The sequence below is a fragment of the Phaethon aethereus genome (genome assembly GCF_964289735.1).
Source record: "Phaethon aethereus genome assembly, chromosome: 2".
In the NCBI taxonomy this organism is placed as follows: Eukaryota; Metazoa; Chordata; class Aves; order Phaethontiformes; family Phaethontidae; genus Phaethon; species Phaethon aethereus.
Window position 1 is genome coordinate 9,498,391 of NC_138582.1, and position 20,355 is coordinate 9,518,745.

The window sequence follows — 20,355 nt, forward strand, 5'->3', positions numbered from 1 at the left end:
GGTGCTCATGTTGCTGTTTCAGATTGTTTTATTTCAAAGTTTTGCACAGAGCTGTAGCTTCTAAATCCTTCTGGGGAAAAAGACTTACATATTTAGAAGTTCTGAATGATATCTTCAGAGCAAGCTCGTACACAGGCCTCCATGCTGCAAGCATGTGTCTATGTGCTGGATTTATGATCATTCTTTCACTTTTTACACAGCAGAAAATTCTTCTGAGTGTGTAAAATATGTCTAAAATGCTGCTAAGACTAAAAACAGTTGGGCTTATCTGAATTTTTATTTGGGGAAAGTGAAGCTCAACAAGGACATTTGTTTCTGAAACTGCATCAGGGTTCGGGAGTTCAGTGTATCCCAAGGGCACCGAGACAACCTGGCAGACCTCCTAGTGTTTGAATTGAGTATAGTGGCAGTTAGAGGCAAGAAGGCACAACTTGGAGAGCCCTATTGCAATGACAGTCTCATGTTCTGAGCATGCAAAGGTCTTAGCGCAACACCTCGGATGCTCAAGGATGGTATATCACTCTTTGTCACTATGTCTTTATTCCAAATAAAATCAAGGCCACCAGGTTAGGACCAGCGTGTTGCAAACGCACACTCCAAAATACTGCTTTCTGACTTCCTGAATAGTTTAGCCCTGAGTCATAAACAAAGCTGTTCTTCACCAGAGGAAAACAAATACTCTCCGAGAGCTTTTCAATTACTGGTAGACGAAGAATACCTCTTCTATGCTCATTGCAAGTGAGAGGTTACCTGTTCAATCAAGTAGTCCTACAGCTTAACTAAATCTGGAAAATCAGAACCTATGTGTATAGTGATTATAACAAACTGTCGTTTAAATCAGGACATACAAATATGTATGCTTTATTTTTCTTCCCCTGGGAAATAATTGGAAAAAAAATTGGTGAGTATATACTTAATTTTAGAAAGAATTCCTTATATTTTGGGGTAAGTCCTATTATGAAACAGTGTTCAAGCATGCCAGAAAGGTTCCCTGGACTTTTCATTAAAAGGTTTATCTGTGGGACCCTTGCCAGTTTCTACTGTGAATTATTCCACTTTGCTGTCTAAAGCTCTTCTGATTTTATTTGGATGAAATATTTTTTTATTGTTTGGCAACAGTTGCTAAAGAGTGTAAGCTGTTAAACAACTGCTGTGCCTCAGCACAGTCAAAACATGTTTTTCAGTAACGGGCAAAGCAAGTTTTCCTTCTTCCAAGTTTTAACTGCACAGTAGGGCAAGGTGCTGTACTGCTCTAGCTTGGTACTACTCCACTGAAGGATACATCAACAAGTATCAGCCCAAAATATCTGGAAAACACTTACAGGTTCTTCTCTTCTCTATTTTTTTCCTTCAAGCATCATCCTCAGTCTCTAGTTTCTGTTTATCAAGCATTTCTAAGCCTTGGTGCAGCTCAGGACCCTTAAAACAAGAGCACGGATTTATTTGTACTTGGAGCTGGCCATCCCAGTCCTGGCTCTGTTATTTCCTTTATCTCTTTACTTTGAAAAGATAAAAATGCAAAGAAGGAACTAAGCACTTTTGTGTTCCTTGTACTGTGGATAAAATGGCCTTTGTTCATCAGTTCACTGTTTGAGTGCAGTCCAGCTTCTGAGATCTAAAGGCACCTGCACAGCTGCAGATGCAACCTGGAAAACCTTTCAGTCAGCCCTCAGAAATGAAGGGCTGACTTCATCCTGAGAACAAAGCATTTTAGAAGAGTATGCAGGCATTTGATCACTTTGCAGACTTACTAAAGCCTATGTTGAAAAATACACCCTATTCATCCAATGTGCCAAGCAGTGGACGCTAGATATGGAACTTCTTAAAGTCAGTGTAACTATGTAAGAGCTGCAAGACCAGAGCTTTAAAGCTGACTCTGATTTTGAAAGCCAGTATCAATATCGACCAAAGCAGGTACTACAGGATGGAGTGGAGAACTTGGGACTCATTGCCTAGCTGGAGTGAAATAAATACAGGCTGGCACAGGGTATTGCAAGACAGGACCCCCAGCATTTCAAAACAAGCTTGTCTCTTGCCTTTTGTAAAAACTTAAAGGCAGAGTAGGTACTTAAATATATTTTGAAATGAGTTCACTAACAGTTTTAATTTTTCCTCCTCAGATTTATTTTCTTCAGCTCTTCAGCATCAGACTACTGGATACCTCCTTATGGCTGTCATTACACATGTTTCTGTGGGGGAAAAAAAAAAAAAGAGAGAATTGTTAGTGTTCTTCCTTCAAAATGCAATTCATTTTAGTTTTATTTTTATTCTGGTCAAACTATGGGTGAGGCCATACTTCCTGGTGACTATCTGAAAGCAGTCATGCAAAATGATTGCTGTACCTCTTGTCTCTCGTAATAGAATCATAGAATGGTTTGGGCTGGAAGGGACCTTTAAAGGTCATCTAGTCCAGCTCCTCTGCAATGAGCAGGGACATCTTCAACTCGATCAGGTTGCTCAAAGACCCATCCAACCTGACCTGGAAAGTTGCCAGGGATGGGGCATCTACCACCTCTCTGGGCAACCTGTGCCAGGGTTTCACCACCCTCATTGTGAAACATTTCTTCCTTAGATCTAGTCAAAATCTACCCTCTTTTAGTTTGTCAAGGAAGTGCTACAAGCATGGGGTCCTCTTCAGAAAACCAGGAATCAGGACGTAGATAAGCAATGATGAATCTGAATTACCTGGATTCAGGTACAAAAATATGAGACCTGCGCCTGTTAACTTTACTTTGGAAACACTAAGCCCTGTTTTTCAACTTCAGTCCTTGCTATTACCAAGACTAAATTACACACAGAACCTGTGGGTAGCCAAAAACTGTCATCTTGTGACTCTAAGCTATTAATAATCTGCTTCTTAAAATATCTCCTTGCCAGTTTAGCTAGGACAGCATGGATTTCATCTTCCCGTGCAACAAAATGATGGTCATGAGTGAGGATGCTATTGCCCACCAAATCATTCTATAACTAGTGCTGCTTCTAGCCTACTTGTCCCTTGTTGTGCTAAAAGCAATGCTAGCACAGCCCCAGCTGGTAAATTGGACACGAAACGCTGCCTGTGGAAGGGCTAGGTCTGCCTGGGGTCTGGCTAGGTCTGGGGTACAGTCAGGCCGGCACACATAATGACAGGGATGTGAAAACTGCAACAGAAGTGCAGAAACGAAAGATTCTGGTGGAAGAATGAATCGACAAAACCGGAACACCGCTGTCTGTTCAACTCTGCATCAATGCGAAACTCAAGCAGGTTATAGCTGTATTTCTATCATCAGAAATCTGAACAAGTGATGCAATGAGGAAAAGGGTACTTAAAGTTAAAATGTACATTTCTATTTCAAAGTGTAAATATATGCTGGTTATATTTTGAAGATAAGCATTAATAGCTCAACATTAAGAGCTCAGTGAGGGAAATTTCACCCGAATTACCAAATTGGGATAGCAATTTACTTTCTCCCGTGCATTAAATTGACCTTATATGAAGACAGATGATCTGATGTAATAAGACCAGGTTTTATAGTTTCAAGAAATGATGACAATAGAATGTTCTTCTTCATAAAACTGATGTATTACGTAACTACAATCTTAGTTATAATACTAATCCTCCTATTTACTTGTAGCTAATACACTTGAGTAATTTTGTCGGTATTAAATAATTCTGCTTCTTTATTTGCTTTAACTATAGAGAACACTAAGAGTAAATATCATTGTGTAATACATATAAATACCTTGTTACTTATTTTATTGCTACTTATAACAGGTCCTTTACTAAATGCACTTTTAAAACTAATGGATTATAAAGAACTTTAGTGTTTAAATAATCTCCTGGAAGAATAATCTGGAAAATGAAATCCTATACTGAGTGAAAGTAAGATTGCAATTACCCTGCAGTCACCAAAGCGATCGTGCTGAAAACTAGAAAAACCTTAATTCACGGTAAACTAGTTAGTGCAAGTACAATAACTAGTGAAGAAAAAGCTGATTTAGCTTGCCAAAAATTTGGTCTAAAATTCATTGCTATAATATGTCTATGAATAAATTTAAACTGGAAATTAGAAATGTTCTGATCTGGAGAGAGGGAAGTTCTGGGACAATTTGGCAAATTAAATTCAAGGGCTATAAATACTCGGGATCTGTTAAGATCTGCCCTCCATGATATTCATTAATGTTGAATTAACAAAGTTCTATTCAGTTACCAGACTGGCTGGCTTTGGCAGTTCCCTTCCATATATTCCTATGGACATAAACGCAAGCTCTGTATTGTTTCTCTGAGAAGAGGCACAACGAAATGTTATGTTCAACCCTCTTGGATGAAAAATGAAAGCCAGAATCTGTCGGATGAAAAACTGAAGACAACATTTTCTAACGAAAATGTTAAAATCCAGACTCTCAGAAGTAATTAGTATTTGCAGCTTCTGTTAACTAGTATATCAAGCCCAGGTTAACGGTGAACTGTAGTTCTAGCGAAGTAAAACCACTTGTTGATTAATGAGTAACTGACACAGCTACGAACAGAGAGGACTGCTAGAATTTTATGTTTCTGTCCCCAGTGATTAAACTCTTGCTCTGCTTTAATATAGCACCTTATTTAGAAAAAGAGAATCAAAGAAGAATTTCAAGATACAGATTTATAACCCCATGTACATTATCACATACCTTCTATTACTATTATTTTGTTGTCTTATACTTTGTCTTATACTCTTCCATTTCTTGCTGTGTTCAGCTGAATTTCAGGGTCATTCCTGAGTATATATCACATAGTGCTTAATAGTGTGAATGTTTTGTGCTGAAGGGAACAGTAGCAAGAACAATAATATTTATGGCTTAGCTTATAATGTTCCTAGTCTGTGAGCAAGTCTGTTTTGTATTTGTCCTGAAAGCATTACTCATAGAAGCCAAACCATACAAAGATTAACAGGTTTTAGTTAAATTATGTGGAATAAACCACAGTGGTACAGAATACAGGTGTGGACATTTAGTCCAGTTCTACAGAATTTGCTCTTTGCTGTATTTTTTTGTGAGTTAGCTGCAGTGTTTTGTAAACCTCTTTGTAGATTTTAATATACATTGAGGAAAACTTACTTCATTTTATATTATTTCTTTTTTAAGGTTTCTTATGCTGCTTTTTTTATTTCCTTATCTCTGGCATTTACATATAAGTGAAGTTGTTCTTGTTTGCATTTCTTCCTGTATTTGAGGGTGTTGTCAATACTGAAGCTGATTATTAGGTATTGCATATATTCAAATGGATTTGTTATTTGTCTGCTTATATCCTGCCCTGTAGATTGTGTGCTCTTTGGGAGAGGATTTGGTACTTTGGAGTGAACATGAAAGCCTATAACATGAAAGTTATATTAAGTTACTATGTAACTTACCAACAGATGATGATGATGATGATAATAATAATAATAATAACAAAACTAATAATGATAATTTAAAAAGAAATAAATAGAAAGACATAGGTCCAGATTCTGAGTGGGTATCAATGAACTGATTTCCACCAGCTGAGACTCTGACCTGCAGCGTTTTCACAGTCAAGATTTGTCCATGGACATCAATGTGCTAGGGCTGTAGCAATTTACATGAGTATATCCTGATGGAGTGAGTACATATTCAAAATACTTCTGATGCACTGTAATAATAATGCTATAAAGCTTATTTTTGTCATGATATACATAGAAATATATCTTATATTGCATTGTTTTACACATTTAACAAATAAAATTGTAATGTATTAAAGCAGTAAAGTGAATTTCTTCAGGGAAGGCATACCAGATGGGATGCTTTTTCTTCTTTCTCAACTCCATTATCCTGTTTGTAATGTGGCTTATTACATTAGCTCTGTTGTGTACATCACTTCATGCTAAGATTTCAGGCTTGTGCTATTTAAAGCTCTTAGTACATAATTTGAGTGAAAAATAACTGCATGAAAATAATGAACACAATAAGGTCAAAATATGTAAAGATAGAATTTTTATTTCATTTGAAAATAAATAAATGCAAAAGTCTCTTGAGAAATTGCACACCACTGTACATGCAAGTAACATCAAATTTTCTATATTTATATTGTGTTGATGTTGTATAAGCCGCAAACATTTTGTTCAATGAAGCACATGGTAAGAGCAGCTCACATGTAGGCCTCCAAGCTGCAAGCATGTGTGTATGTGCTGGATTTATGAGTTATCGTTCTTTCACTTTTTACACAGCAGAAAATTCTGAGTATGTAAAATGTGTCTAATATGCTGCTAAGACTAAAAACAGTTGGGCTTATCTGAATTTTTATGTGGGGAAAGTGAAGCTCAACAAGGATACTTGTTCCTGAAATTGTGTCAGGGTTCAGGAGTTCAGTGTATCCCAAGGGCACCGAGACAACCTGGCAGACCTCCTAGTGTTTGAATTGAGTATAGTGGCAGTTAGAGGCAAGAAGGCACAACTTGGAGAGCCCTATTGCAATGACAGTCTCACATTTTGAGCATGCAAGGGTCTTAGCGCAACACCCCGGATGCTCAAGGATGGTATATCTTTATTCCAAATAAAATGAAGGTCATGGATTATAAGCCTCGTTCTGAAGAGCCTGCAGTTTTAAGAGGGAAAAGAAACCAGTGAGATTATCCTACTTCAGCATCTAGCTTTGCCCCATGTGTGCCAGGCCACCAGGTTAGGACCAGCATGTTGCAAACGTACGCTCCAAAATACTGCTTTCTGACTTGCTGAATAGTTTAGCCCTGAGTCATAAACAAAGCTGTTCTTCACCAGAGGAAAACAAACACACTCCAAGAGCTTTTCAATCAGTGGTATACAGAGAATACCTCTTCTATGCTCATTGCAAGTGAGAGGTTACCTGTTCAATCAAGTAGTCCTACAGCTTAACTAAATTTGGCAAGCCAGGACCTATATATATACTGATTATAACAAACTGTCATTTAAATCAGGACATACAGGTACAAGAACTTGGAGTGAAGTTGAGCTGTAAAGAAGGCAGAGGTGGAGGGAAGGTGGTTTTACTTCTCATTAACCTACTCTGTTTAATTGGCAATAAATTAAATTAATTTCCCCAAGTTGAGACTGTTTTGCCCATGATGGTAATTGCTGTGTGATCTCCCTGTCCTTATCTCTATCCATGAGCTTTTTGTCATATTTTCTCCCTCCATCCTGTTGAGGAGGGGGAGTAAGAAAGTGGCTAGGTGGGCACCTGTCAGCTAGCCAAGGTCAACCTACCACACCTTAGTATATTGCAATTTAATTAATTGTGGATTTTATATTTCTTTTTTCAGAACTATCATATGGAATCTCTGCAAAAGGTGTGCAAAAAACCCCTCGTTTTAGCATAACAAAATAACATAGGTATTTCTGTGCAATACAAGGTAGACACAGCAATTATAACACTAGACACAGCAAGAACAAGATTTTTTTCTTCTTCTTGAAATTGGTTACCCTGATTACAAGCTATGCTCTCATGTAAAGAATTAATAGTACTAGCAAAAGACGCAGCTATAAAAGTCGTTATTTGAAGAGTCCTGCAATTTAATATGAAATAAATGGGTAGGTAGCAGAAGGTTCTGCTAGTGGCCCTTCTTTAATCTGTGCGGAGTGGCCTTGGGTCACAGGGTGGTGCCGTCCCACCAGCTGTGTAAACACCCCTGTCCACAGCTTGGATATGTTACTTACCCTGTCAGACAGACTTGGACAAATACCATGGAGTTAAACTAATGTGCATAAACAACTTCTGCTCCTTTGTGTCTCATTGTATCCACAAAAGTTAGCAGGTTTAACTCAATGACACTTCCTTTCTCCTATCCTCTAAATAGAGGATAAATAATAAATAAATAATAATAAATAATAAATAAATTAGAAAGTTGCAGAGTGGCTGTGGGGAGTTCCATGTTTTTCATCAGAGGTAAATGACTTAATAAATTAAATTGATCAGTTAAAAAACACCCTGGAGCCTTACTTAAACTTACATGTGAATCTCCTGTTAGTGTAAGATGATCTTTAGGTTTGGTTAGACCTTTAGGTTAATGAAGACCTGTGTTAACAAAGAGGTATGAAATACGTACTGCCTTTCCTGATGTTTCCACTTTGATCCAGTGACAATTCTGCCAGTTTGTGTTCTGTAACTGAAATTTTGGAGTCGTCGATGAGGGCTGTTACAAGGTTGTGATCAAGGTATGACATGGTGATGAACAGGATATATGAACATACAAAGAAGAAAATAAGAGTTTTAATCTAAGTATGAAAAAATTCATTACCTTGTGATCAAACGTACACTTCATTGGACTACTTCTCCACTGCTCAACTGGACTGAACTCAAACTGGTGGTCAGCAGGTCAGGATTGGATGAAGGACTCCATAAAGCTCATTAGTGATGTCTTGAAACGTGTAGTCCCATCCAGTTTCTTTGAGATTTAGTGTTCCATAAGTTTGCCAATTGGGAAACTGTTTAATCAAGTACTTGAAGAAATGCTACATCATTACATTAACTGCAAAATAGAAAATATCAGACATGAGAATTTCTGTAACTGCCTGAGCAGCTACCTGAGGCCTCCAGCCATAACTCTTACTCATTAGATTTGTTTAGAAGGTAATTTCACTGAGGGTGAAGTTATAGTGCTGTAATGGCACGAGAGAGTCCACAGAAACCTGCAGGAGGGCATAATATCCATGTTCATAGCAAAACAAATTTCAGGCTGCTGTTCAACCTGATCTATGAGTTACATATAGTGGTAAGAGATATTTTGAGCAGTGACCTGCTGGGAGAATCTCCCAGGTAAAAGGTGGAGGACAGGAGCATTCCCTGTGAGAAAACGTACTCGAAAGGGGCTGGGGTGCTGGTTGGCAGCCGGCTGAACATGAGCCGGCAGTGTGCCCAGGTGGCCAAGAAGGCCAACAGCGTCCTGGCCTGTATCAGCACTAGTGTGGCCAGCAGGAGTAGGGAAGTGATCGTGCCCCTGTACTCGGCACTGGTGAGGCCACACCTTGAATCCTGTGTTCAGTGTTGGGCCCCTCACTACAAGAAGGATGTTGAGGTGCTGGAGCGTGTCCAGAGAAGAGCAATGAAGCTGGTGTGGGGTCTGGAGCACAAGTCTTATGAGGAACAGCTGAGGGAACTGGGGTTGTTTAGTCTGGAGAAGAGGAGGCTGAGAGGAGACCTTATCGCTCTCTACAACTACCTGAAAGGGGGTTGTGGCGACGAGGATGTTGGTCTCTTGTCCCAAGTAACCAGCGATAGGACGAGAGGAAGTGGCCTCAAGTTGCACCAGGGAAGGTTTAGATTGGATATTAGGAAAAATTTCTTTACCGAGAGGGTGGTCAAGCATTGGAACAGGCTGCCCAGGGAGGGGGTTGAGTCACCATCTCTGGAAGTGTTCAAAAAAACATGTGGATGTGGTGCTTAGGGACATGGTGGACTTGACAGTGCTAGGTTAACGGTTGGACTTGATGTTAAAGGTCTTTTCCAACCTAAATTATTCCATGATTCTATGAATCACAGGAACAGGCCACTTCCATAGACAATGGAAAACATGCTTTCAGCCTAAAACGGGTTATGCAAACTAGCTGATGAATACGCAGGAAGAGGACAAAAGTATGACACAAAGGATAGTGAAGGATACATGCCTGAGGAAGAGGCATTTCACATATGCTTGCCCAGCCAAAGAAAGGGGTCGGCCGCAGCCAGAGCAGTAGAACTCCTACTTCTGGACTATACAAAAGCCATTTTGCTTCATGGGCAGGCACACAGGCGCTTCCGGCTGCTCTGGCCTAAGGACAAGTGGAAGCGGGTACAGAGAAAACACAAAGCCGAGCCGCGCGCCGGGCGGCGGAGGCCCGGAGCAGCGCGGCCGCTCACGGCAGCGCCCGGGGCCGTCCGGCCCCGTTGCCATGGCAGCACGGCGGCGTCCGGTAATGGCGGCGGCGGCAAGCTGAAAGCGGCCATGGTGCGGAGTGAGTGTCGCCCAGAGCTGCTTTCCCGGGGCCCCTTCCCTCTTCACCAGGACGTGCCCCTCTCCCTGGCCACTATGTTCCCTCTCCCCACACTTGCCCCCCTTTCCTGCCATCCCCACACCCCTTGGCAGCCCTCTCCCTACTTGCCTCCCTTTGCTCTCCTCACCCGGCTGGATTATCTGGTCTCCCTCCTCCCTGGGCATAACAACCCATTTTATTTCACCAAGCAGAGCACAGGGGTGCACTTGCCTCCTGAAACAGCCCCCGAGAGGCCCAGCAGTGGGGATAGCCCAGGCAGGGACCCCTCCATGTGTGGGGCAGCCCCCAGCATGGGGAGATGCTTGATAGGATGGCTTGTGTCTGGGTCTAGAGCTGTCAGTGCTGCCCTTCCCCTGCAGTTATAAATTTTCAGCACCACATGATAATTTATTTTTTTAGGTAGTAATAGCCAATGTAGATGCTTTTTCAGAGACATAAAAAACCCTGAATGAGGTTGAAATACACGATACTATTGCTTATGAATCCGTAATCTTTTAGAGATGAAGCAGTATGACCTAAAAGACTGAGTGCTCATACATATCACTCAGGAAAAAAGCTACTGAGGATTTCCCTTCATCTGTGATTTTCCCTGTAGTCTATTTTGATTGTGTACCATCACTGAACTGCCAGTCCCTTGCTGGGCTAAAATACTGCTTTGGAAAGGAACTCCTTCTCTCTGCATGAAGCTGGCAGATGTCTGCTTTGAGCAGGCACTGCCTGAAGGAGAATGGCTTAATCTCCTGAACAGCATGGTATGGATTTGAGTCTTAAAATAATGGTTGAATGCTTTACTTTTCTGAAATGCAGGTTCCCCCACTGTTTCTTGATATACCTGCAGCTGTCCACCTGCTTATTCTTTCCATTTTTTTAATGCTTTCCTTCATATCTGTTCCTTTTTGAGTAAAACGTCATTTTTGGAAGTCCAGCTCTAAGATCTTCAAGATCTGTTGTTATCTCCAGCTGATTGATGCCATTCCTTACTTCCTCCTGTGTTCATGGGAACACGGGAGTAGCTGTGATCTCTCAGGTCACCAGTCCATTCTCCATTACTGCAACATCAGATCATCAGGTTCATGAACTTCTCGGTGAGAAGTAACCTTATGATGTGTTTTGTCAATGTCCTGGAAAAGCTTTTATTTAAAATTTGTTGTTTTCTCTTGCAAGTTTGTTTCCCTCGTTTTTCTTAAATGAAGTAGATAGCATACAAAATGTCAAATATTCACTCAGTTCCCTGCAGCAGGTCCCCAAAACAGGTCTCTCAAGCTCCACTGTAGCTTCTATTGGGAATGATTGTCTTTGCTTTGCAAACCATCTGGTAATGAAAGTGGACGTTTCTGCATAATCACTGCAGCAATCACTTCCATTTTGTTTTCATCAGCAAAGGGAAATCTGACTATAAGAAAACTCTGTCCAGAATAGTTTGTATGACTTCTTTTTGTATAGAAGGAATAAAGCATAATGTTGTCTCCAATGTGCATGTATGCAGACTGTGGAATATTGTTGTTTTCTTGCTCAAACATACCTATTTGCACTGGAAATACTTGTCAAACGCATTCATAAGCAAGCCTTTTTTTTTAAATTTCCAGCAAATTTGCCAAGTAACTTATGAGAAATGCCAATGTTTTTCATATTTTCTGTGAAGGCTAAAATATTTAGTCACAGTTATTGCCTTTTTTTTTCTGTTTTCTCTATTAATTTAATCAGGTTTAATCAATGGGCTGTTGAAGGGAAGATGGTTGTTCAGATGCAGCAAACCTGCCCAACATGATTAAAAAAGAAAAACACACTTACTTTTCCCAATATGCTTTATGTGCAGACAGGATCCTCTCTTATATCAATATCAGTATCACCATTATATAAGTATGTAAATCATGTCAGGTGAAACTATTGAACAGAAGCGAGATTTAACCCTGGTCATCTGTAAATAATATAATATACGCCAAACCAGTTTCATCTCTTTCCCAAAGGCTGTAGCTAGCGGAGTCGCACTGACACATGTGAGTTTGGGCTGTACTGGTACGTAGTTCACCCAGTTTGTAGCAGACCAGTCCGTGTGAATGTGTGCGGCCATTCCAGGCCCACTAATAAAACTGGATGATTTCACAAAACCTCCCTGAGACAAAGAAGCGATGAAAGAATACTTTTAATTAATGCATGGTAGGAACAACTTGTTTTCTCTGTATTTATATTTTTTCTTTTTACTTATTTTTCTTCAGAGTCTTTTTGAAAGGCTTGCTAGTCTTTTTTTGGCATTAACAATCATGAAAATACCTATGCTAATTTGATAAAACCCTGTTTTTTTAATCAGTACTTCACTGTTGTTCACAGTTTGTCAAGGAGAGGAAAATGCTAGTGCTTTTTTGGTGTAGTGGGCTGGAAACAAAGTAATAACATCTAGCTCAAGAGTGGCCACTGGTTCTCATAGAATTTCTTTACCTTCATTATACAGAGCCTTTTCACTGTTTGAAAGAATGCCTGGCATTAAATATTACCATGTGAAATCTCTGAACCCAGGTCTCTGGTATCTTTCAGCCACTGAAACTCCTATGCTGGCTGCTAATGACCTGGTAGTACTTAAGAAATACTCACGATTAAATTTCATTCTAACATAAACATTTATGAGCATGAATTAGTTACAGCTTTGCCTCAAGCACTGAAAAAGTACAAAAATATCTGCCTACCTTCAGCATTCATCCTGCTTATTTCTGTGCACGCTGTGCTGGCAGAAGAATACGATGACATACTGTAGCTAGTTTACTCTTTGCCCCTCACTGTGTGATGTGAACATCTGTCATCAAGAAGTAAAAGAGCATAAATCACTTCATTGCTTGTCTACCTGAATCAATCTGCAACTTGAGCTATGCTGAAAATAATAGATGCTGGATTAATTTCTGCAACGGTTGTATCATACTCTTATGGAACACTCAGCAATTTTCATACAGATTTTTGTAAATGTTACAGGTGATGTGTGTTTCACAAACAATGTTTACTGTGGCAGAGTGGGTTGAAGTTACTTGGCACTTGATGTCAGATTTTCTAGCAGATTTTATTTTTGTGTTCCTACCAGATATGTATTTGGTATGATGGAACAAAACGTTTGAATGATTTTATAAGTTGTTCATGAGTTGGAGGAAAATGAATAAAGGGAGATATGACCTCTAATGTTTCTTTCAGTCACTGAAGATCTTGTTAGAAGACGTGCAGAACATAACAACTGTGAAATTTTTTCACTGGAAGAAATCTCTTTACATCAACAGGAAATAGAAAAACTAGAGTATCTTGACAAATGGTGTCGAGATTTAAAAATTCTTTATCTTCAGAATAATCTAATTCCAAAAATTGGTAAGTGTTTTCTGGATATGTTTCTTTTAAAATGGATTTACATTAATTTTGAAATCAGAAAAAAATATCTGTTGTGTCATACTTTAAGGGAATGTAGAGTGAGTAAGTTTTTTGTGGATCTGCTCCTATAAGATTTCCTTTCCCTGTCTCTTTAGCAGATTTCTAGGAAGCTCAGAAATTTGCAAGAGAAATTTTAAATGAAAAAGATAGTACTGAGATATAAGTCACTAGAATATGAGTGTAGAACACCTTTTATTGATTAAAATCTTATAAATCAAGATATAACTTAAATATTCTGTCTTTGTGCCAAACAGGGAGACAAACAGTTTAGCATATACCATGGACTGTGATATCATAGTACTAGCTCTTATACTCATTTTTAAATTCAGTTTTTATACATACGGTATTTTTTGTTAATATTGGAATATTTTTCATTCGGATAAAATACTTGCTTTTGTGCATAAAGACAACTTTTTACAGCGAAATCTCAATGGTCTTCCTGCACCACAGGAGAAGGTATAATTTTATATGGTCTGTGTTTTGAGGTATAGGTTCACATGTTTGGTAGGCTCTCTACAGAATGATATGACATCAGGCCTTGGGCTGGAAAAGCTTAGACTCTACAGATAGTGTGTAGATGAAGAATGGAAAGTCAGAAGTGCTCAGGAATTATATTAGCATATTTCTTTGAAGTTCCTTAGGAAGAAGAAAAAAAAAATCTAGTTTTAGGGTAAAATTGTGTGTTCGGGACTTGTAGGCAAAGGCTTTAAATCCTCTGGAGGGTCTCACCAGGAAACTCCTAGGCAGTATCTTTACTGCTAACATCTGCATTTCTTAGAATGGAGGAATCTTCTCCCAGAGAGAATAAGGTTTTTGAAACTGCTGTGTGCTGCTCTGCCTCATCAAAAATGTGACTAAAATAAGTTGTTTTTCTCTGTTACTGTGTTCTTAATAAAGCACGAGACTTCATCTTGTTCTTTTGTCAAAACTCATACCTCCTTTAGGTTAGTACAGTATATCGTATTTTTCAGCAATTCATGAAATTAAAAAATGAAGATTTTTTCAGCAATTGCATTTTTGAAACATTCGATTTTTACCTGAATTTAATCTAACTGTAGGAGTTGGAAAAGTGTCCAACTTCCTACTTCATATCTTCTTGTATAACGTAACAGCTTTCCAAGATAGAGCCTTAGTAACAAATGCAAAAAAAAAAAAAAGAAAGAAAAAGCACTATATAAGTAGTGACCAAAAGGGTTGCCAATAGGGGTTTTGTTACAAATTATGATCTGAGAAGTCATTCTTCCCAGTGCATACTAACATGTCCAGGTGGACCACACAGCAGTTCCAAGCACACAAAATATTGTAGCTGAATGTTTTATATTGACTCTATTGGGATGTGTCTTTTCTCCTCTTGAAGAAAAACTTTATGCAGCCCTCAAGGTCAGACTTGCCTACTAATCAGATGGAAAGTTGTAAGACATCCACTGTATGGATGAGTCCTGGTTCTTTTCTTTTCTATAAATAGAAAAAAACCTGCAAGATGCCACTGGCTTCAACATTTGTCTCTCTCACATCTTCATCTCTACAGGCACTGCCGTTACAGAAATACGTAAGAAAAATGAACAGCCAATGTAAGCTGCACAGGTCCTTGCTGAGCAATTAATTTCATCATGTTTGTGAATTATGAAGAAAATAACTCTGCAAGGTCTTAGTAAACTAAGTGGCAGGATTCATATCACCAAACTTTTAGACCTCTGTGTCTTAGGCAGTTACTGTAGCCTCGCTTTATAACCACTGACGAAGAAAAGGCATATTTTTGAGCGTGGTTTGGATCACTGGTTCTAGACAGCCAATTTAAAATAAGACAAATTGCACCTTGAAGAACCTATTTCTCTTTATTGATTATAGAGAAGCCGAGACAACTAACTTAGCTGTAAACATGATCTGTGTTGGTTAGATGAAGCTCCCTCTGCTTGAATTTCTTTGTTTGAAGAACTGCAGGGACAGTTTGTATAGCAGTTCATCAGTGCAGCTTGTGAATTAGAGTTTGAGGTAAACTTTATGACTTCATTGGGTAGGTTTTCCAGTCAGATCTTTGAAAGTTCGGGTGATTGGCGAGAAATTGGTAAACTGCGACACAAGTTATACTCTGTATCTTGTCTCAGATTTGTGTCTCTGACCTGCGTGTCATGTATGTCAAGTTGTATTTGCATTTTTCTGACATTGTTGAGACTGAAGAAGATTGTTGCTACCCTATTCTCTCTTTTGCCCCACTGTGTATTCAAGGAAGGAACTGCTAGCCATTCTGACACAACCCCACACATTGCAAACCTGCTGTTTTCAGTAGTTCATGGTGAAAATGATACAGGTTAGCTTCCAATTAGGAGGGTGTGTGTGGGTGTGTAGCTTTGTTTTGTTCATACTGAAGCCATATAAAACCTTATTTGCAAAAATTTTAGAAAGGGAGAAGACATTTCTTGTATTAACCCTATAGATAAAAGACCTTTAAAAAGTAAACATATACTAAAGAAGCCAATCTTTTCTATATGAGTGAGTGTAAAATTCTGATTTTATAAAGCTTGACTAAGTATGGCCTGATCTCTTCTGAGTTTCATGACAAATGGAATGTTTCACCATACTTTTTGGCCAGTCCTCTTGCATTATGTACTTGTTTTATGGATTTGTGATAAAAAATGTGTTTATAACCTTCCTTATTTCTTTTTACTTTTTTAATTAGTGTTTTCAGATAACATTTTGGTTTTGTCTTTTTATTAATATTAAAATATTAATGCCCATTAATCTGATATATATTCTGATTTGTCCTTCCTATGTTTCTGCTTCATTGTTTAGTTGAAGTGAGCAAGTAAAATGATAATGCCCTTTCCAATGAAGAAAACTGAAATAAGAAGTCTATTTTTTGTTACAGAAAATGTTGGCAAACTAAAGAAGCTGGAATATTTAAACGTAGCTTTGAACAACATTGAGAGAATTGAAAATCTGGAAGGTCAGTTTTTAAGCAAACCATTTTACCTTTTCGTATTGAAACATTTAAGTTGTGACTTAGTGTAAAAAAGCCATTAAGTACGTCCACCAGTAAAGGTACTTTGCTGATGCTCAGAAAGAGCCTTTTTGTGTGCAGCATTTCAACAAATGCTTCTTTGCAGGAAATGCTTCCTCCTGCTGCAGTTTTATAATTTAATTTTCTTAAATGTATTTCAACTCTCTTTTTGCATACTTTCTCACCATTGTTGCCAGCTGTGATAGCTCTATTCTTTAATACTTTACAAAGTAAAAAAAAAAAAAAAGAAATTGGTATTTCCCCACTGTAAAGATAAGATAATTTGTTATGCAGGTTAGCTGGAGCAATGTGATGATTTTTTTTTTTTAATGCAGAGGCAGGCTGTAAGAAGTCTCTCTTGTGTAATGTTTCAGCAGTCATTTTCACTTCAGCAATCAAGTGTCACACACAAGAAGGTTCAGCTCTGTGTACAGGTTGTGTACAGGTTGCGTTAGTAGTCTGGGGTATTTTTGAGTTTTTCAGATGGTTCTTTTCTCTGTCATTGCATGAAGTCCTGTCTGTTATCCGTGTTTCTTTATCCTGTCACTATAATTGCATGTGCAAAGATCTAGCATTTTCCAAGATCAAAATCTAAGACGTAGAGCCACCCATAAACACATTCCACATTACTTGAATAATTTCTGACTTCATTTCTTTTTCTTTCTTGATTATGATTAGGCCAGTTGCTGAATCTTTAAAATGTCCGCTTTGACAATGGAACAAGAAAAAAAAGCAGAGTTTCTGTTTGTTTGTTTTGGGTTTTGTGGTTCTGGGGTTTTCTAAGTCTGCAAGCTGATTCAAGAGGATAGCTTAAATCAAATATAAAGGAAAGTGAATAGACTAAACACAAAGTTGAAGAAATAGGTAGTACATTACATATTTGTCAATTTGTTGAGAAAGTTGCATCTGTTTTCATACCATTAAATTTTAAGTTCCTCTATCAGGCTGCATTATTTATTACTGTAATTTGTCATTTACTTACAAGTCACAACCTTTGGGAGTGAGCCTTGCAAAAATTTGGGTTATTTAAATCCCCTAATAAATAATTTTGAGTTGTTTATTTTCTTTCAGCTCCATTATGCGTAAAATACTTGCCAAATAGACCTGCAAAGGAAGAGAAATTATTACAATGATGAGCACCAAAGTTAAACTTAGCTAAACTTTTTTACTCTTAGAGTCAAGGTTATGATTCATGGACAGATTTTGATAAAAGGAGAGGCTGATAAATTTTGGATCCAGATTTCCCAGAACATTTTGTTAGCTAATTTAGAGTTTCTGTTTATAATGAATTGTTTCAGTTAACAAACAAGATTTTCTCACCAGCATTTGCAATTTAACCAGTGGTAAAGTATTCACAATGATAGCTGAGTCCATAGAGTGGAAACCCTTATCTTGACTTAGAGTGAAGTTTTAGAAGACCTTACCTTTACACTTGAATAATGTTATCTACGATTAACAGTACTCAGAAATGAAACCCATAATTGATCCTGCTCTCCTGAAGCAATTAGACACTTTTAACCATTTGGTGAAGACTCAGATGAGGAAGGGTACCAAGACAATCAGACTGTTAAAACTGAAGTCCAGCTTATCCAGAAATGAAACATTTAATAGCTTATTTAGTATACAAGCACTGACCACGAAGTTTTTGATATTTTGTATTTTATTGAGATTTTTTTTCTTTATATAAATATTGTGACCTCATAAACTTAAGCTGTGAGTCACTCTCACTTGTGGCTTGGAAAAGATGTATTCTGATAGGATGAACTTAGTGTACAGACAACAAATGCAGACAGTTTTATATGCAAGTGTGTGCACATATGTGTGTTTGTGTGCGGGTGTATGTCGTGTACATTTATGTTATGGACAAACTGAGTTACGTTTTTTTCAAACAGGCTGTGAAGAACTGAAGAAACTTGACCTGACAGCAAATTTCATTGGTGAACTCTCCAGTATTGAAGCCCTAAAATATAATATACATCTGAAGGAACTGTTTCTAGTGGGTAACCCATGTACTGAATTTGAAGGTTATAGACAATTTGTGGTGGCAACTCTTCATCAATTAAAAGTAAGATTTTAAAAATTAAATTTATATCCAAATCAATAGCCAGCATTGTTGACTGAACATAATTATCCCAAACAAAATAAATGCCTGTGGTAGGAAAACTGGGAGCATTTTTATTACTGTCCACAGAAAATTAAATTCTATTCTGAAGAATAAGTGGCTACAGGAAATAACATGATAATAAATTAGTTCTGTTTTGACTAAACCACATGCATTTGTTAACTTTCTGTCATTTTCATCGGAGATCCTTAAACAACGTTCTGAAAAAATAAATACACTGTACAGTTCTGGCTTTTTTTCCTCATTTGTTTTTATACACACAATGTATTTTTAAATTATTTTCATGATTGCAGAAAGTTACCAGGTTGTTGATACCATACCAACAACATGAATCAAACCAACAGTGTAAGGCAGTAGAAAGATAGAAATTGATGTAAAAATGCACTATATAGCATTGACTGTAAATAGATACTTTGTGACTGAGGTTTTATGCAATGATGTACTGATGTAATGATTTCCTGCCATCAAAATAGGCAGTCCCAGTCCTGATATACACTCTCACAATTTCCCTAGAAGAAGCACATATACTTACTTATATTATTAAAAGTAGATTCAGCTCACTTAGTTGGCAATAAGCTAACACACCAAAAGAAATATTTTTGTAATAGTTTCATGAGCTGAATTAAGGTCAGACAAATATCAGAAATGTCTGAAGAGACTCTACTACATAGTCTAGTAAGACCAACTGAAGTTGCTGGAAAATGCAAAAAGCAGCTCTCGGACACAAAACCATTTTCAGATCTGAATAGCAACTTATTGTTAATTAATTTTAATACAGTATAACTTACATAGTGCTATGGGGGTTTGGAAGTGTTTTTTAATTTTATACAGAAAGCAGTCTACCAAAATTAACCTAAAGTTTAATGGATTTATTGATTTGAATATGTTTAGAATTTCTCACATATCCATATTGATTTTTTTCCCTTTGGGAAGTGTTTGGATAGTAAAGAAATAGAGCGTTCAGAGAGGATTCAAGCACTTCAAAACTATGCAGAAGTGAAACAGAAAATCAGAGAACAGGAAGAAGCTTACCTTCTCAGAAGGGCCAGAGAAAAAGAAGAGGCTCAAATAAGAATGCAAGAAAGAAAGGACAAGAAACAAAAACAAATGGAATCTAAGCTTGGATTTGACAGGTAACAATAAGCAACAACAGTTTGTGAGTAAACGTCATTTTTCTCTTTCTTCATTAAGAATTTTGATTTTCCTCATTAAATAGTTTATATAATTCCACTTAAATATTTTTGTTTGTCTTTATTGTTTATTTCGTCAGAATTATTTCTCCTCATGCATGTTATTTATAATGAAAAATATAATTAATTACAAACATAATGAATTACTGACGCACAGACAGTGCAATATAATTTTTGTCCCAAAACTCCAATCTAAATTGTCTGGGTGCCAAAACAGTGTAATTGATAGCTTCTTTCAGGAAAACAGCTGGAAATTGTTATTTAAAGTGATACAGGAGTTCCAGAGAAAGCAGCTGTTCACTTATAATTCCTTTTGCTTTAGACTTATTAGATATCAACCCTGAAAAGGAATATTGCAGATCTTTTGAGATGTAAAAGGCTACGGAATGTTGATTTCTATACTTCTTCCACCTAATATGACTGAGATTACCTGGATAGCAGAAGGATTTTTGTCTGGGGTCATGTTCCTCTGCAGTTGCCATCCATCTTAATTTTAATCCAGTAAAGTCTAAGTTCCATGGAGCTTGCTATGGAACTTTGTCCTCATAGATCACAGCTGTATCATAACTTTATTTTTCTCTCTGTATTGATAGAGAATTTCTGAAGATTACAGAGGCTTGGTGCTAGGGGGAAAAAATTACTCAGGTTCTAAGTCAGCACTTGAGGAG

At 37.8% G+C, this 20,355-nt stretch overlaps 1 protein-coding gene across 1 annotated transcript in view; it reads left to right on the plus strand.

Annotated features, from left to right (window-relative positions):
* Positions 1 to 9,605: 9,605 nt before the first annotated feature.
* Positions 9,606 to 20,355, plus strand: part of DNAAF11 (dynein axonemal assembly factor 11) — a gene marked incomplete at both ends in the record, with an annotated part of 44,530 nt that continues 33,780 nt past the window's right edge. Inside the window, 5 exons of the mRNA XM_082015060.1 lie at positions 9,606 to 9,936; positions 13,150 to 13,317; positions 16,244 to 16,321; positions 18,268 to 18,440; positions 19,431 to 19,630. Of these exons, the coding sequence (XP_081871186.1) occupies positions 9,606 to 9,936; positions 13,150 to 13,317; positions 16,244 to 16,321; positions 18,268 to 18,440; positions 19,431 to 19,630 (950 nt within the window). The remainder of the gene's footprint in view (positions 9,937 to 13,149; positions 13,318 to 16,243; positions 16,322 to 18,267; positions 18,441 to 19,430; positions 19,631 to 20,355) is intronic.